The 13587-nt window shown below is 57.4% G+C and overlaps 1 protein-coding gene across 5 annotated transcripts; it reads right to left on the bottom strand.

Annotated features, from left to right (window-relative positions):
* Positions 1-6502: 6502 nt before the first annotated feature.
* On the bottom strand, positions 6503-13478 carry GMPPA (GDP-mannose pyrophosphorylase A). 5 transcript variants are annotated; one of them, XM_072961721.1, is made up of 13 exons: positions 13418-13478; positions 12497-12556; positions 12294-12391; positions 11281-11384; positions 10831-11017; positions 10428-10487; positions 9215-9345; positions 8086-8220; positions 7884-7981; positions 7673-7719; positions 7386-7478; positions 7096-7264; positions 6503-6793 (listed from the first exon to the last, which is right to left on the bottom strand). In XM_072961721.1, exons 2-13 carry the CDS (start codon positions 12534-12536, stop codon positions 6693-6695), a joined length of 1263 nt encoding a protein of 420 aa, XP_072817822.1. In that variant the 5' UTR covers positions 12537-12556; positions 13418-13478; the 3' UTR covers positions 6503-6692. The 5 variants fall into 5 exon arrangements, with proteins under 5 accessions (XP_072817822.1, XP_072817824.1, XP_072817823.1 ...); XM_072961723.1 differs by having other exon boundaries at positions 12497-12550; positions 13418-13472; XM_072961722.1 differs by having other exon boundaries at positions 13112-13469.
* Positions 13479-13587: the final 109 nt, after the last annotated feature.

The raw sequence follows: 13587 nt of genomic DNA, 5'->3' as shown, positions 1-13587 counted from the left end.
TGAGACCTCACAGGAGAGGAAGCACTTGTCCCCCAGAAGAAAGGGGGAGCTGATTAATCGGGGCGCTAATGAGCAGCAGTGAGCGGAAGCTCAGAGGGGCGGGGGAGGCGGCTCCATCGATCCGAGCCGCGGAACCAGCAGCTGAAAAAAAAGTGAGAAGGGAATCGATCCGAGGGAAACGGCAGCTGCTGGGGATTAGAGCCTGAGGTCCACCCGCTGCCCAGCGGCCACCCCTCCCCTGCGGCAGGCCTGCCCTGCCAGTCGCAGCCCCTGCCTGGTCTGGGAAAGGGGCCCAAGGATGGCTCCCCTGGGGAGCAGGGAGCTGCTCTGCTCGCTGCAAGGCCAGGTCAAGCCCCGTCCATCACGGATTACCCCAGCATGGAGGCCACCCATACAAGCTGCACCCCCCCAACCCCAGCCCTGTGTGGCACCCTGCGGGGGTTGTCCCCAGGCTCTCAACAAAGAAGCCCTTTAGCTGGGCTTCCCACAAGCCAGCTCCCCCAGGCTGAGGAGATAGGACCTCTGGGGTCAGGGGCTGCATCTGGCAGCATCCCAGAGGGGAAGGGGGTTGGCACCGAAAGCAGCTGCTGAGTTAGCACTCAGAGTCTCCAAGTGACCACAGACAGTCCCCATCTCTCTGCCCCCCTGCCCAGGCAGCCCGCTCCCATGCTCCCCCCTCCCTGCTGGACTACCAGACCCTTTCAGAGCTTCCTCCTCCACCTCCTTACCCTTCCCAGCGCTTCTCTTCCCCTTTCTCCTGGTATTGATTTTTCTTTACTGGGTTTTTTTTTTCAAAGGTGATTTAATTGCTTTTTTAAGGTTACTTCAGTCTGGGGCTCTGCCAAGAAAGCGGGGAGCTGCCCCCCAAGCTCTCCCCAGCACTGGTTGCTGCCTAGGACTCAGTGCCTACCCCTAAATTGTCCTGCCATCCAGTGAAATCACAGGGTCATACTTCCCGACATAAGACATAACTGGCCTCTATGGGCCCAAAGCCCACCCTCTTTCCTCCTGAGGGGATGTCAGGAAGCCTTCAACCGCCAGAAGGAATGAAGTTGGGTGATAACCTGGTATAGAGGGGCAGGGTGGAGGAGGGTGGAGAGGGGAGTTCCAGGCCACTGGGAAGTGGAACAGCAGTTAGCTGCATGCACCACCCCCTCCCACCAGCTGTCTCCAATTGTCCCCAGGTCCCCATCATCCAGTCTCCTAGACCCCCAGGAATCTGGTTATGCTCAGTGGGAGTAATCTCCACATCCTTTCAGCCCATCCCTTGGCCTTTTACCCCCACTCCTCCAGTCTCTCTGTCACCCCTCTGCCCCCCTGTCCCCTTACACCCCTTTCCCCTCTGGCCCCCATCCTTTCTCCCTTCCCTCTCCCTGCTTCCCTGCCTGCCTCCCTCTCTGCCCGGCTGCAGTTGGGTGATAATCTCCCTCATTTAGCCTCCCGGCTGCTTCCCCGGCTCATTGCCCAGCTGGTCCCTGGGGCCGGGCCCAGCTTCTTCCCCACCCCCACCCCCAGCCCTGTGCCCAAGCTCCCCCATCCCTTCCAGGCTTCCCCCACCCGCTCTCAGGGGACCAGCTGCCCCCTGCAGTGAGCATCAGGGCCAAGTGTGGCTGGCCAGGACCCTAGCAGAGTGCAAGCAAGGGGGGAGGGTCCGCATAGGACTCTGGGGGTGGGAGTGTGGGTGCAGGGTGCCGGGGGCGGGGGGCGGTATTGGAGAGGTACAGGGTCAGGATGTGAAGCCTCAGCCAGGTGTCCTCCACCCTCCAGTTGTCCCCATTCCCCAGATTTGTTCCCAGTTCAATTCTCCACCAACCCACCCCCCACCCAAGGGCTGAACTAGGCTTTCCGACTGAAAGAGAACGGTGGATGGACTGAGACGCAGAGATTAGAGTGTCCCTTGTTACAACCTCACAAGGCTGGGGATGGGAATGGAGGCTGAGAGCTGACAGAGGGCAGGTGGGTTCTGACTCAGAACACCTGGCAGGGGGCATGGAGGTTTTTATTTGGGCAAAATGTTCCAAAAGGTAGGTCTGGAGACCTCCCAGGATCCAGCTTGGGGGTTCCAAGGAGCCTCCAAGGCTCATCCTGCACCCTGGCTCTTGGGGTTGCCTCTTCTCCCAGCATAGGATCCCCCAAGCTGAGCTGCTTTGGCCCCTTCCCACCATTTGTGGGCCTCAGACTCCCTGCCTGGGTGGCCTCGTTCATAAAAGACATGACCCCCAGTCTCCCAGATGGCATTCTCCTGGGGAGAGTCCTCGGCCTCTCTCTGCTCCTAGAGTACACCCCCTTGCTACCCTCCCCAGCCCAGACACCTGTCCCAGGCCTGGCTCTGGTGTGGACCAAGGCATAAGCCAGTGTGGGACAGACGTGGGCGGGAAGGGACAGGGATGGGGGGGTGGAGGCCGGGACTGGGCCAGGCCTGGCTGGTGAGCGAGCAGCGGTGACAAACGGGCTGTGCGGGGGCCGAGGGGCGGGGGGCGGATGGCGGCTGATTTATCTGGGTTATTTATGCCGCGGACGAGGCAGGAGAAGCGGTTAATGAGAGTCCCAGTGAAGGGGGTGGGGAGGCCTGGACGTGATCTGAGGCAACTGAAGAGGGTTAGCGTCCTGCCGCCAGGCCCTGCCCCCACTGCCCGCCAGCATTCTGCACCTCCAACCCTGTCCTAGGGTCAGCCCAGCCCAGCCCAGCCCAGCCCTGACCCGTCTCCTGTGGCTGGTACCAACAATTCATATCACTGCATCCCATTTTGGGGATGCCGAAGCCGAGACAGCTGGTCACTGGGATTGGAGAGGACCAGGTCCAAGATCAAGGGGTGGCTGGAGGAACTGGGAGGGGGGCCAGGAAAGGGAGGACAGGGAAGAAAGAAAGATGAAAAATCTTGGCTGGACAGAAACTGACCAAGTCTGTGGGGCCTGTGGGGTAGGGGAGGGGAGGGAAGAAGCCAGTGTGGGTAGTGGGTGGGCAGCTGGCAACCTTGGAGCTGAGGCTGGAGAGGGGAAAGGGCACCGGGGTGCAGATCTGGTGTGAGCCAGGAGTCATCATGGGGGCGTGAGGCAGAGACAGGCGAGTGGTGGGTGCTGGTCAGAGAGGAGAGAAAATGGGAAGGAGGGGGAAGAAGATCCAGGGAAGGCGGGGGAGAGGGCTTTGCAGCAGTGAAAGCTGCTAGGAGCAGATAAGGCGGCACAGCAGCAGGAGGGATTAAAGCTCTGAGGGGCAGCGGTGGGGGGTGCTCGGCGTGGGACTCAAGGATGAGGGGATGCAGGGATGGGAGGGTTGAGGGCAAGACATCAGGGCCAAGGAGATGACTGTGAGAAACAAGGGCTGCAAGAGGATTTAATCAGAGGCCAAAGGTGGTTATTGCCTGTTGGGGGAGGCAGTGGCAGGAAGAAGGGAATTCTGATCATCTCTGATGGTGAGGGGTTCTTTTCCACTACTGACGGAGCCCTCACACCCTGCACCTGTCAGGGTAGCAGAGCTAAATGGAGGGGTGCATTGCTGAGAGGAGGGAACTGGCAGACTATTGGGTAGAGGGGAAGAGGCAGGTGCCAGCCCAGGGAGCCGCTGAGCTCTGGCTAAAACTTGGACGTGCAGCACATGCAGCGCCTCCTTGAGGTGCCCAATGGAACACAGTGTTAAGGGGAACTCGACAACAGTCAAGAGTGCCCAGCCAGCCCACCCTGGCATGGAGACCCATCACATCCAGAGAAGCAAGGACCAGCATTTCAGAGGGGGTTTCTTTGTGGGGAGGGGCATCAGCATGGGGGGAGGACAGTGGCTTCCCCAGGCTCCAGCCTCAGATCAGTACGCCCCTTACCACCCTCTGCCCTCTGGTTCTCCAAGCCTCCCAGAAGGGTGTGCTTGGGAAGGGTGAAGCTCCGGCTCCCTCCAGACGAGAGATGAGGGCAGTTCAGAGGTGGCCGGGGTGGTGGAGGGGAGCCTGGAGGGAAGGAAAGGGAGGAGGAAGGGGTGGGGGTGGCGGGCGGGGCAGAGTAATTGCATGTTTGTCAGTTCTCCCGTCTCTGCACATGAGGGAGCGTGTGTGGTGGTTGGTGTAGCTTCGCCTCGAGGAGTCTGTGTCTGTTGGCAGAGGTGTCAGTGTGTCTGTCTCAGGGGTCTGGGCTCTCCTTGGCCCCCACCCCCACTTTGTGTTTTGGGGAGCGCAGCTCTGGGCACACCCAGCTGTGCTCTGTGCTGATGCGGCAGATGTGGCGGGGCCCCAGCTGTGCCTGCTTCCCGGAGAGGGGGAGGGGGCTGCAATCTGCTCCCCCATAATGGCTGCTAAGTGCCAGGGGGAGGGGATGGAGATGAGGGTGGGAATGAGGCCCGGGCAGGAGGGAGATGAGGGCCCTGCCCCCGCTCCACCCCATCCTGGCCAGCCTCCCCCGAATCTGTGTTCTTGGCTTGGCCTCTCCCCCTGGCTGGCTCCTGAAGTCCATCCAAATTTCTCTCCATGCTCGGTCCCATCCCCAGCTCTCCTCTGTCACCCCATCCAGCTTGGTGCCAGGGACCCGCCCCCTCCCCGGCCCCCAGCTCGCTCCCCCTCACTGATTTTACAGAATAATCTTTTTATGGAAACCGAAAAAAGCACTAATGGCAGGAACGCACCCCTCCCCCGCATCCCTCCCCCCTCATCCCCTACTTCCCACCCCAGTTCCCTCCGTTCTCCGGGCCAGCACCCTCCTACCCCTCCAGAGCCCATGAGGTCCCAGAGGTGGTGAAGGGGTCTCCCTGCTCTTCCCTCCAGAGGCAAGGATGCTCCCACATCCTGGGCTCTGGTCTGTACCGCCAGAGGTGGAGGGGTGCTAGGCCCCTCCCAGGGCAGACGAGGCTGGAGAGGAGCGGGAACCATTGCAGCCTCTCTCCTTAGACTCCCTCCACCTGAGCACACACATACAACTGTGACTCCATCCGCCTGGGGGGGCCACTGCAGAGACCTCCACTTCCTAGCCCCCCTCCACTTCAAACACTGACCCTTTCCCCTTCCAGTGCCTGTCCCCACCCTCACTGGGCCAGGAGGGGGCTCCTGGGGGCCAGGGCCTGACACAGACTTATTGGATTTCACGGTGTTTTGCTGAGAAAATAATTAAATTATCATATTTATGATGAAGCTGCCATGGCCTCTGCCAACCACATCGAACAGAAGGGTCAGGGCTCGGGGGAGGAGAGGAAGGGACCTAGCCCCTGGCCCTGTGGCTCACCCTTTCCCAGCCCTCCCCTCAGAGGGTTGACCCCAGGCCCACAGTTGGCATCTGCAGCCCCCTCCAGACCCCACACAGAGATGACAGAAGGTCTGGGCTGGAGGCAGAGACCAGAGGAACCAGGAACCAACTGGGAAAGGGGCTGAGTCACGGCAGGCTGTAGGTCAGGACTGCTATAGTCCCTGGTGGATTCATCACGTGCTGACACAGCCTGAAGGGCCTACAACGGCTGGGAGGTCACACCTAGCCCCAGTCCCCAGGTCACCCTCAGCCCAGCTCCTGAGAAAGTCTATTTTCTAACTGCCCAGCTAAGAAGCTCTGAAATCCTGGGCTCGTCCCAGAACCTGGTGCTGACAACCAGGCCCCAGCACCCTGCCGCCTGCCACCCATGCCTGCTGCCAGGACCCCCTCCTTCCTCCCACCCACGCCCTGCCCCCCATTCTCTTCGGGTAATTAGATTCCTCTCAATTAGCAGATTTCGATCATTACCAGCTCATCTGGCAACTAAGCTCCGCACCCACAGCTGGGGAAAGCGGGGCTCCAGGAGGGGCACAAGGGGGTCATGGGCAAACACGAGAGAAGGCTGGGTTTCTCTGGGGCTTAAGGAATGTAGAAGGAAGACTGAGACCCCACCTCCCACACCAAAGGCCAGAACCAGGGTGGGGAGAGGTGGCCAGGGGCCCCCCTTCCCAAAACAGTAGCTCCCACTTCGCTTCTTTCTGGAGAGAAAGATACCAGCTTGGACCCACCCGCCTGCCATGAGAGTAGGAGACAGACATCAGGACTCCGGGCCGGGGGTGGGGGTGGGGGGTTCGGAGAAACCCCAACCCCGCTAAGAGCCAGGCTGGGAGCAGATGGAGCTGGCAAAGCGGAAAACGGGCCGAGGCCGGGGCTCGGCAGGAACCAAGAAAAACGTGTGCCTGGTAATCCAACCACGGGCCCACAGCTCCCAGCCCCTGTGCCTGCTGCCCGCACCTCACCGCCCAACCAAAATCCTTCCCCCAGCCCTTCGGAATCTTACACTCCCGGAGCCTGAGCCAGGCCCAGTGAAGAGGAACAGGGAGGCAGCGTCGGGGTAGGGGTGAAGGCGGGGGCCAGCGGGCTGGGAGCCTTGAGGGCCTTCCTCCAGAGCAGCGCAAGAGGCTGAGGCAGTGGGAGGGGGACATTTACCAGGGCTCCAGATTCATTATTCATGAGCCTGCAGCAACGACTCCAATTTAAATGCTAATGTGGGGGGGCCTGACTCAGCTGCCCCGCTTCCGCCCTCACCCCCAGCCCAGGCACAAGCGGAGTCCGTGCTGGCTCCAAGGTTCACCCGGGTTTATTAGGGAGTGGAGACGGAGGCCAGGAGTCCCCCAGCCAGCCACGTTGCCCGCCTTGAGTGTGGAGTGCCTGCCTGGTTTCCTCCAGTCCCTCCTGGACAGAGGCTGGCCAAGCAGGCTGCAGCCTCAGGGGAGCAGATAGGAGTTGGGGGGGCCCTCTGGCAGCCCCACTCAGAGGATGATCTGGTTGGTGAAGCTGCGGCTCAGCTCCTTGTGTGGCAGAACAATCGAGTTCAGGATGAGCACCTCGGCAGGGATCCGGACGCGGCAGCCTGCAGTGTGGTTGAGGGCACGAGGGGGAGCCGTGGGGAGGGGAGGCCAGGAGTAAAGAGCTGAGGGCCATCCCAGAGGGACCCTTCCCTGCCCACCTGTGTCCTGGCCTCATGCCCTCTGTGACTCACACAGGACCTGGCACACAGCAGACATTTGGTAAATGTTTGCTAAAGGAATACATACACGCACACGCACACGCACACGCACACGCACACGCACACGCTGATGAACAAATGCTCCCGCAGGGCATGGCCATCACCTGTGTAGGTTTCTCACAGCCTCGGGCCCTGGGACGCCGTACCTAGGATGGTGATGGCAGGCAGCAGCTTCCCATCTTTGAAGAGGCTCTCACTGTCCATGTGGGCTCGGGGGTCATTGGGATTGGGATCGTTGGGGGTACCCTCCACGCGGGCCCAGCGCCCCACAGTGCTCCCCCAGCCCACAATGCTGTGTAGCACACACGTGTGTTCCTGCCAAACAGGATGACATGAGGGGAGAGGGTGATGAGGGCCAGATGCAGAGCCCACAGGGTTCACCCCCACCCTCAGCCTCCTGGGGCCCTATGCCCTGCTATATGTGCCAGGTGCCTACCTGCAGTGTGGCTCCATGGAGGACAATGCTCTCTCGGAGCCTCACACCCTCACCCACAGTCACCCCTTCCCCGATGGAGACGTTTGGGCCCAGCTGTGGAAAAGAGCACACATAATAAGCCTTGGCAGGCCTTGGAGGGCCCCAAATCCAGTCCCAAGGGGGAAGGGACTGCTTGAGGCTGTGACAAAGTGGGGACGGAGGCCAGCCCTCTGGGCTCAGGAGGCATCTGTACCACCCCACCCAACCTGACAGCCACCTTCCTTTCCCAGGGCTGGCCCACTACTTACCACAGCCGATGGGGCCACCTTAGCTGTTGGGTGGATGTAAACGTTTCCTAGAAGCAGAAGAGAGGACCTGGGGCAAATACCCTAAACCGTATCTGGTTCAGGGAGGGCAGGGATTGAGACTTCACCTCTGGATCTGAGGTCAGGAGTCACGGCTCAGAGGGTAGATAGGGGGCTGGAGTGGTGGGCAAAGGTTAGGACTTGGGGTGGGTACCTCGAATTCGTGGACCCCCTGGAGTGTGCTTGGCCAGGCGTTCTGGGTGAGTGATCTGATACTGGCTCAGATAGAGGCGGGAGGCATAAAGGGCTGAGCTGGGGGCCACAGAGTGAAGCAGGGGCTCAGGAGGCTGTGACCACCACCTCAAAGTCTCAACCCCCAGGCAACCGAACCACCACATCAGGGGCCCCTCCAATACCCTGCAGATTTGATCTGGCTCCAGATACCATCAGTGAGGTGCACGTAGATCTGGCCCTGCCCAGCCAGGGCTGAGAACACATCCTGCTCCAGGCGGATGGTACCTGCCCCGGGCCACAAGCCTGAACAGTCCTCCCTGGCAGAGAGGAAGGGATGCTGACATCAATTCCCCAGCTGAGCCCGACTGGGGGCCAACTCAGTCTCTTGGGTATAGGACTCAGAGGGAATCCACCACCTTTCCAGGTCTGGTCCGATCCACTCCAAAGGAATGCTCACATCCCAGGAAACTCCCATACCACCCTCATACTCCTCAGCCCTCTCCTCCCCAAGTTAGCACAGACCTGCAGCCCAACCCGCCCCACATCCAGGAGTTTGACCAGAGCTGGCTTCCCACCATTGCCATTCTCCTCCCCATCCACTCCTCTGAACCCTGCCTCCAGGCACCCTCCCTCTCACTGGATGGAATGAAACACAGACAGACTCACCCCAGAGGAAGGCAGCTGGTGAGGTCACAGACAGTCACAGAAAGAAAGGGAGAAAGAGATGGTAGAGATGCCAGCTCAGCAGAAACAGACAGAGAGGCCAGGAGAGATGGAGAGAGAAGCAGAGAGATGGGTGGGAGTGAGATGAGTGAATGAAGCATGAGATGGGGAGATGGGCGGGGGAGGAGGGAGCAAAGGCAGGGATCCACAGAAGGGACATGGCCCAGGCCTAGGAGGATGACCTCTGGACTGTGGCTTGTGGTGAGCAGGGGCACTATGCTCCAAGGGGAGCCTCAGCCTGAGTGTATGTGTGTGTGTGTATGTGTATGTGTGTCTGCACCCAAGCCTGTGTGCACCCAAGTGTGTGTGTTGCCGTCTGTTCTGAAAGACATCTCTGGGACACTCAGGGCTTGAGAGAAATGGACCAGAAGGGGAGTGGGCAGGCAGTGACAGAAGAGGAACTGGGATGGATAAGGAAGAGGGACAGAATGAGGTTAGGCAGGGAGGGGCTGGGAGGCTCGGATGGAGATGACAAGTGGAGAGAAGGGAGAAGGAAGGTGAGCGGGTGGAGCTGCAGCCTGCAGAGACTTGGCGGGAGGGGTTTGCAACTGGGGACCAGGGGTTACAAGGTCATGGGGTCTGCCTCACAGTTGCCCATCCTGCTGATTACGCTGGAAGACATCCCCGAGGGGCTTCAGGGCTTCTGGGGAAAAGAGGTAGATGCCGCAGTTGATGATGTCACTGACAAACGTGCTGGGTTTCTCTACATAGTGCAGGACCTGAGGACAGAGTGGGCTGGGTTCAGTGGAGGAGACGCCACTGCCACCGCCTCCTAAGAGCCTCTGATCTCCAGGTCCTCCCAGCTGCCAGAGTGGTCTTCCTAAAATGCAGGCTGCATGCTACTGGTCTTCACCTTCAAGATAAGTCCGAACGACATGCCTTTCCCCTCCCTACCTCCTCGTGCTCCCAGAACCCAGCTCCATGCTATTGCACGCCTATGCCTGGAATGCCTGTTCCCATCTCTTCATCTGGAAACCTCAGCCTTCAAAACCAAGCTGGCATTGTCACTTCCTGCGTGAGTCCACTCTGATCTGCCCTAGAGTTGGCTTCTCAAGTCTGGGCACCCCTGGCCTCTGACCATACCCCACTGTTAGCACTGGTGTCATTTGTAATGGTTGTTTTTTGATTGTCTCTCCCAGTAGTCCAAGGGTTCCTGAGAAGCAAGGATTGTCCTTTGGCTCTGTTTCTTCTACACCTAGCCAGTGCCTAGCACAAAACTTAAAAATAAAATCCATATGCCTGTGTGTTCTTACATGTTTTTTAATACTAAAGCTTGAACAAATATAAGGGGGGCATGAAAGTCAGCCAGGCTCAGGAGCAGGGAGTGTCACAAACAGGGACAGAGACCCTCTGCCTTGCTGATTATGTACTGACCGCCATAATTCTGGAGAGGCTATGCCGTTTCCTGCCTCCAGGCCTCTGCACATGCCGTTCCCTCTACCTGCAATGCCTTTCTGTCTTCTTCTTCATCTACATAAATTTAATTCTGCTCAGACCTCACTTTCTCCAGGGAGCCCTCCCCACCCCTACCCAGGCAAAGCTTGGTTAGGCCTCCTTTTATGTTCCCAAAGCACCCTGATCATACATCTACTGAAGCACCACACCCATGGAAATTAACTGTTACCCCTTCATTCTCATCAATCTCTCCAGAAGGGATACAAGGAACAACCGAGGGTATACCCCACCTATCTGACAAGACTGGGGCCCACGCCACAGCATTCCAGCTTCCTCTCCAGGAGGAAGAGCTGGGGAATGGTGATGAACAGAGCAAGTGCTGGGCCAGCCCTGTCTCTGCTCTCACCTCATGCGTCTGTGGATTCTCTACAATGCAGCCATAGTTGAGGGATTGTGTCCTGTTAGCCTGAAAGACAGACATACCAAGACAGTGACCCGCCAGCTCCAGGGCAGCAAGGTCGGTTTTCTCTCTCTTTATTTCCCTCCCCTATAGCACCTGGCACCCAGCTCCACCAAGGACAGGTCTTCAGCAAGGGCGAGAACTGACAACTGCCCCCACCCCTCCCTTGCTCCTGACTGCTAAGCAACCACAGGGCTCAGGGTCTCCACTGCCACCGCCATCACCACTGGGGTTTCTGGAATATCTCCCTCCTGATGCCTGACCCCACTCCAACCTCCTGGGCTGCCCCTGCCTCCCCAATACCCTGCATTCCAGAAACCTCTCTGGATCCCCCACTCTGCACCCTCACCGTGGTGCCAAGGAGCAAGAAAGGGTGAGGCTGGTGTCTGTGGGCATCCAGCATAGCGCTCAAGGGGAAGTTGGAGCAGACGTCAGCGTTGAGCACGAAGAAGGCCTCGGGGCCTCCAGCCAGAATCTGGTCCCGGAAATGGTAGAGACCACCACCTGTGCCCAGAGGGGCAAATTCCTGCAAGTATCTGTCCCCAGGGACCCCAGGGCCAGCTCAGTGAGATCAGAGAAGACAGATTCCACGAGCCTGGGCACCCTACTCTTTCTACTTCCAGGTGTACACCTGCCCAAGGCCCACAGAGAAAACCAATAAACTCGGGGATTCAGAGATGCCCAAATAAGAATCCTCATAGCGTGCGAGTCCAGCAAATGCTGACTCAACCCACTCTTGAGAACTCAGAGGCTTAGGGCACTTCCCCCCAACCCCCATATAGTACATGTGCACAAACACCTGATGGGAAGGTGAAAGTCCTGCTGGGCAGCTTCCAGGAACCGGGTAAGAGGCTCATCAGGTTGGTAGAAGCCAATGAGCAGAATCTCCTGCATCCCAGGGACCTGAGGGCAAGAGAAGAGATTGGGAGAAAAAAAATTTGATTGGAAGGAATGACAGGAGGGAGAGATCCCTGCTACCAGCCCAAAAGTCCAGAGACCACAGTTACAGTCTCAGCTGTGGGGCCCTTGGGCACTCACTTGACCACTTTGGCCTGTTTTCTCCTCTGGACAATGAGGAAACTGGAAAGTCTCAGTCCCTGATCTTTTAATCTTTTATCATACTATTATTCCCCTGCCCCCTCACAACTGAATTGGTTCTCACCCTAGGAAAGATTCTGTGTACCAAGCTGCATTAAAGGATAATCCCATTCATTCCCCCCACCATATTTACTGTCTGTCAATCTGAGCTTGAAGTGAGGACACCATATACCAAGTGCCTACATCCTACGAGACACTTTATAAACATCATTGCAAGCTTAGCCACCCCAAAAAGCAGGTCCAATCACCCCCGTTTTACAAATAAGGAAACTAAGATTCAGGGAGGGTGAGATATTTGCTCAAGTCCTTGCAGCAGGCAGAGACTGGATTCAAATAAAACTTTGCCTGTCCCAATACCAAAAGCAATAAAAGAAATTAGCTCCACAGTGAGCAAGGGTTTAAGTTCTGCACTTTGCTATTAAGGTTCCCCTGCTACAGCATTAAATTGTCTCTAAGATTCTTGCCTGATCCCACATTCCACACTTTAAAAAAAGGAGGGAAATCTGAGCCTGAGGCCAGATGAGAGACTAGATTAAGGGAAGACAGCAGAGCGGCTGCACTACACAACTCTAGGGGGCGCCACTCACGGTGTCATTTGTAAATGGTGGTCTCTGAAGTTATGCCTCCTGGGAAGGTCATGGTTGGGAAAGGGAAAACACAACATGAAGGAGATGAGCAGGAGGTGAGGTGGGAGAGGGGAGTCCATGGGGTTACCTGGGCACAAGCTTCAATGTGGTGCTGAATCATAGGGACCCCTGCCACAGGGAATAGGGGTTTGGGCACCTCAAAAGACAAAGGCCTGAAGCGAGTCCCTGGGAGAGGAGAGAGAAGCACATTTCAGCTTCCTGCCTCCCACTGCCCCCACCCTACCAACCACCATAGCCCAACCTCCTCCCCCCATTCTCCTGGCTCCTCACCCTTTTGAGGGCCTCCAATCAGGATCACAGCTTTGAGCATGATGGCGATACTACCTAAACCTCAAATCCCAACAGAGAAATCAGGCTCAGATCTCACACCCCAACCAAACCCCAAACCGCGAATAGCAACCTTTAGTCCTCTCTGAAGATGTAAATGCGAAGTCAATATAGATCCACCCTGGACACAACACCTCACAAATCCCAAACATCTCAAATCCCAGCTCAGATTCCAGACGGCCTTCAAATCCCACAGTGACTCCACCCCAGTTCTGAAATTCATATCCCACAATCTGACCCCTAACCGACTTCCCTCTGGCCACAAATTCAGCAAATTCAGAAACTCAGCAATAGACGCCTACCTCAGACCCGAAACCTCAAAAAACCAAAACCCTAAAGCCACGTATTCCCAATTGTTGTATCCTTACTCTCAATGTTAAGCCCTTAAACCTAACAGTGAACCCTGAATACTGAACCTCAAATTCTGAGTGAGCCCCAAATACTTAACTACAATCCCAAGAATGGATCCCAAGTACGGAACTAACACTGATCCGCTTCTAATGCATCCCAAATCTTAGCAAAAACCCTAATAGGCTGAAACTGAGTCCTAAAACTAACCTCTGGCTGATGAACCCTGAATCAAAAGATAGACTCCTTTGGCATCCCAAATACGGAACCTACCAACCCCCTGAGTATGGATACTGACAAGGCACTGAATCTCTGGATTCGGAGGATTGATTGTTGATCCTCTGAACCCCACAACTGACTGTCTAATAAACCCTAGCCTCACGTAGCCAGGGGTTGTGGGACCAACACAAGAGCGGAAGTGCGAAAAACCAGCCGGGACCTCCAAGTCACACCTCTGTCTACCGGCCGTCCCCTGCCCTCTACCCCTTCCGCCACCCCTCCATCAGCTCCCTTTACCACTAGTTCTCTTTTGCCAGATCTGTCGCCCGCTGCTGCTTGCTACTTCCGCGCACGTGTCTTCTCGCAAATCGCGAGACCTCCTTCGCGGAGTCTGCCGGGAACTGTAGTTCTTAATACCTCCCAGCTTTCTAACCAAGAGCGAGGAGGTGGGACTTACGGGAGAGCAC

This window comes from Vicugna pacos, chromosome 5 (genome assembly GCF_048564905.1).
Source record: "Vicugna pacos chromosome 5, VicPac4, whole genome shotgun sequence".
In the NCBI taxonomy this organism is placed as follows: domain Eukaryota; kingdom Metazoa; phylum Chordata; class Mammalia; order Artiodactyla; family Camelidae; genus Vicugna; species Vicugna pacos.
Note: the sequence above shows the minus strand (reverse complement) of the source record. Positions and strands in the feature narration are given on the sequence as shown.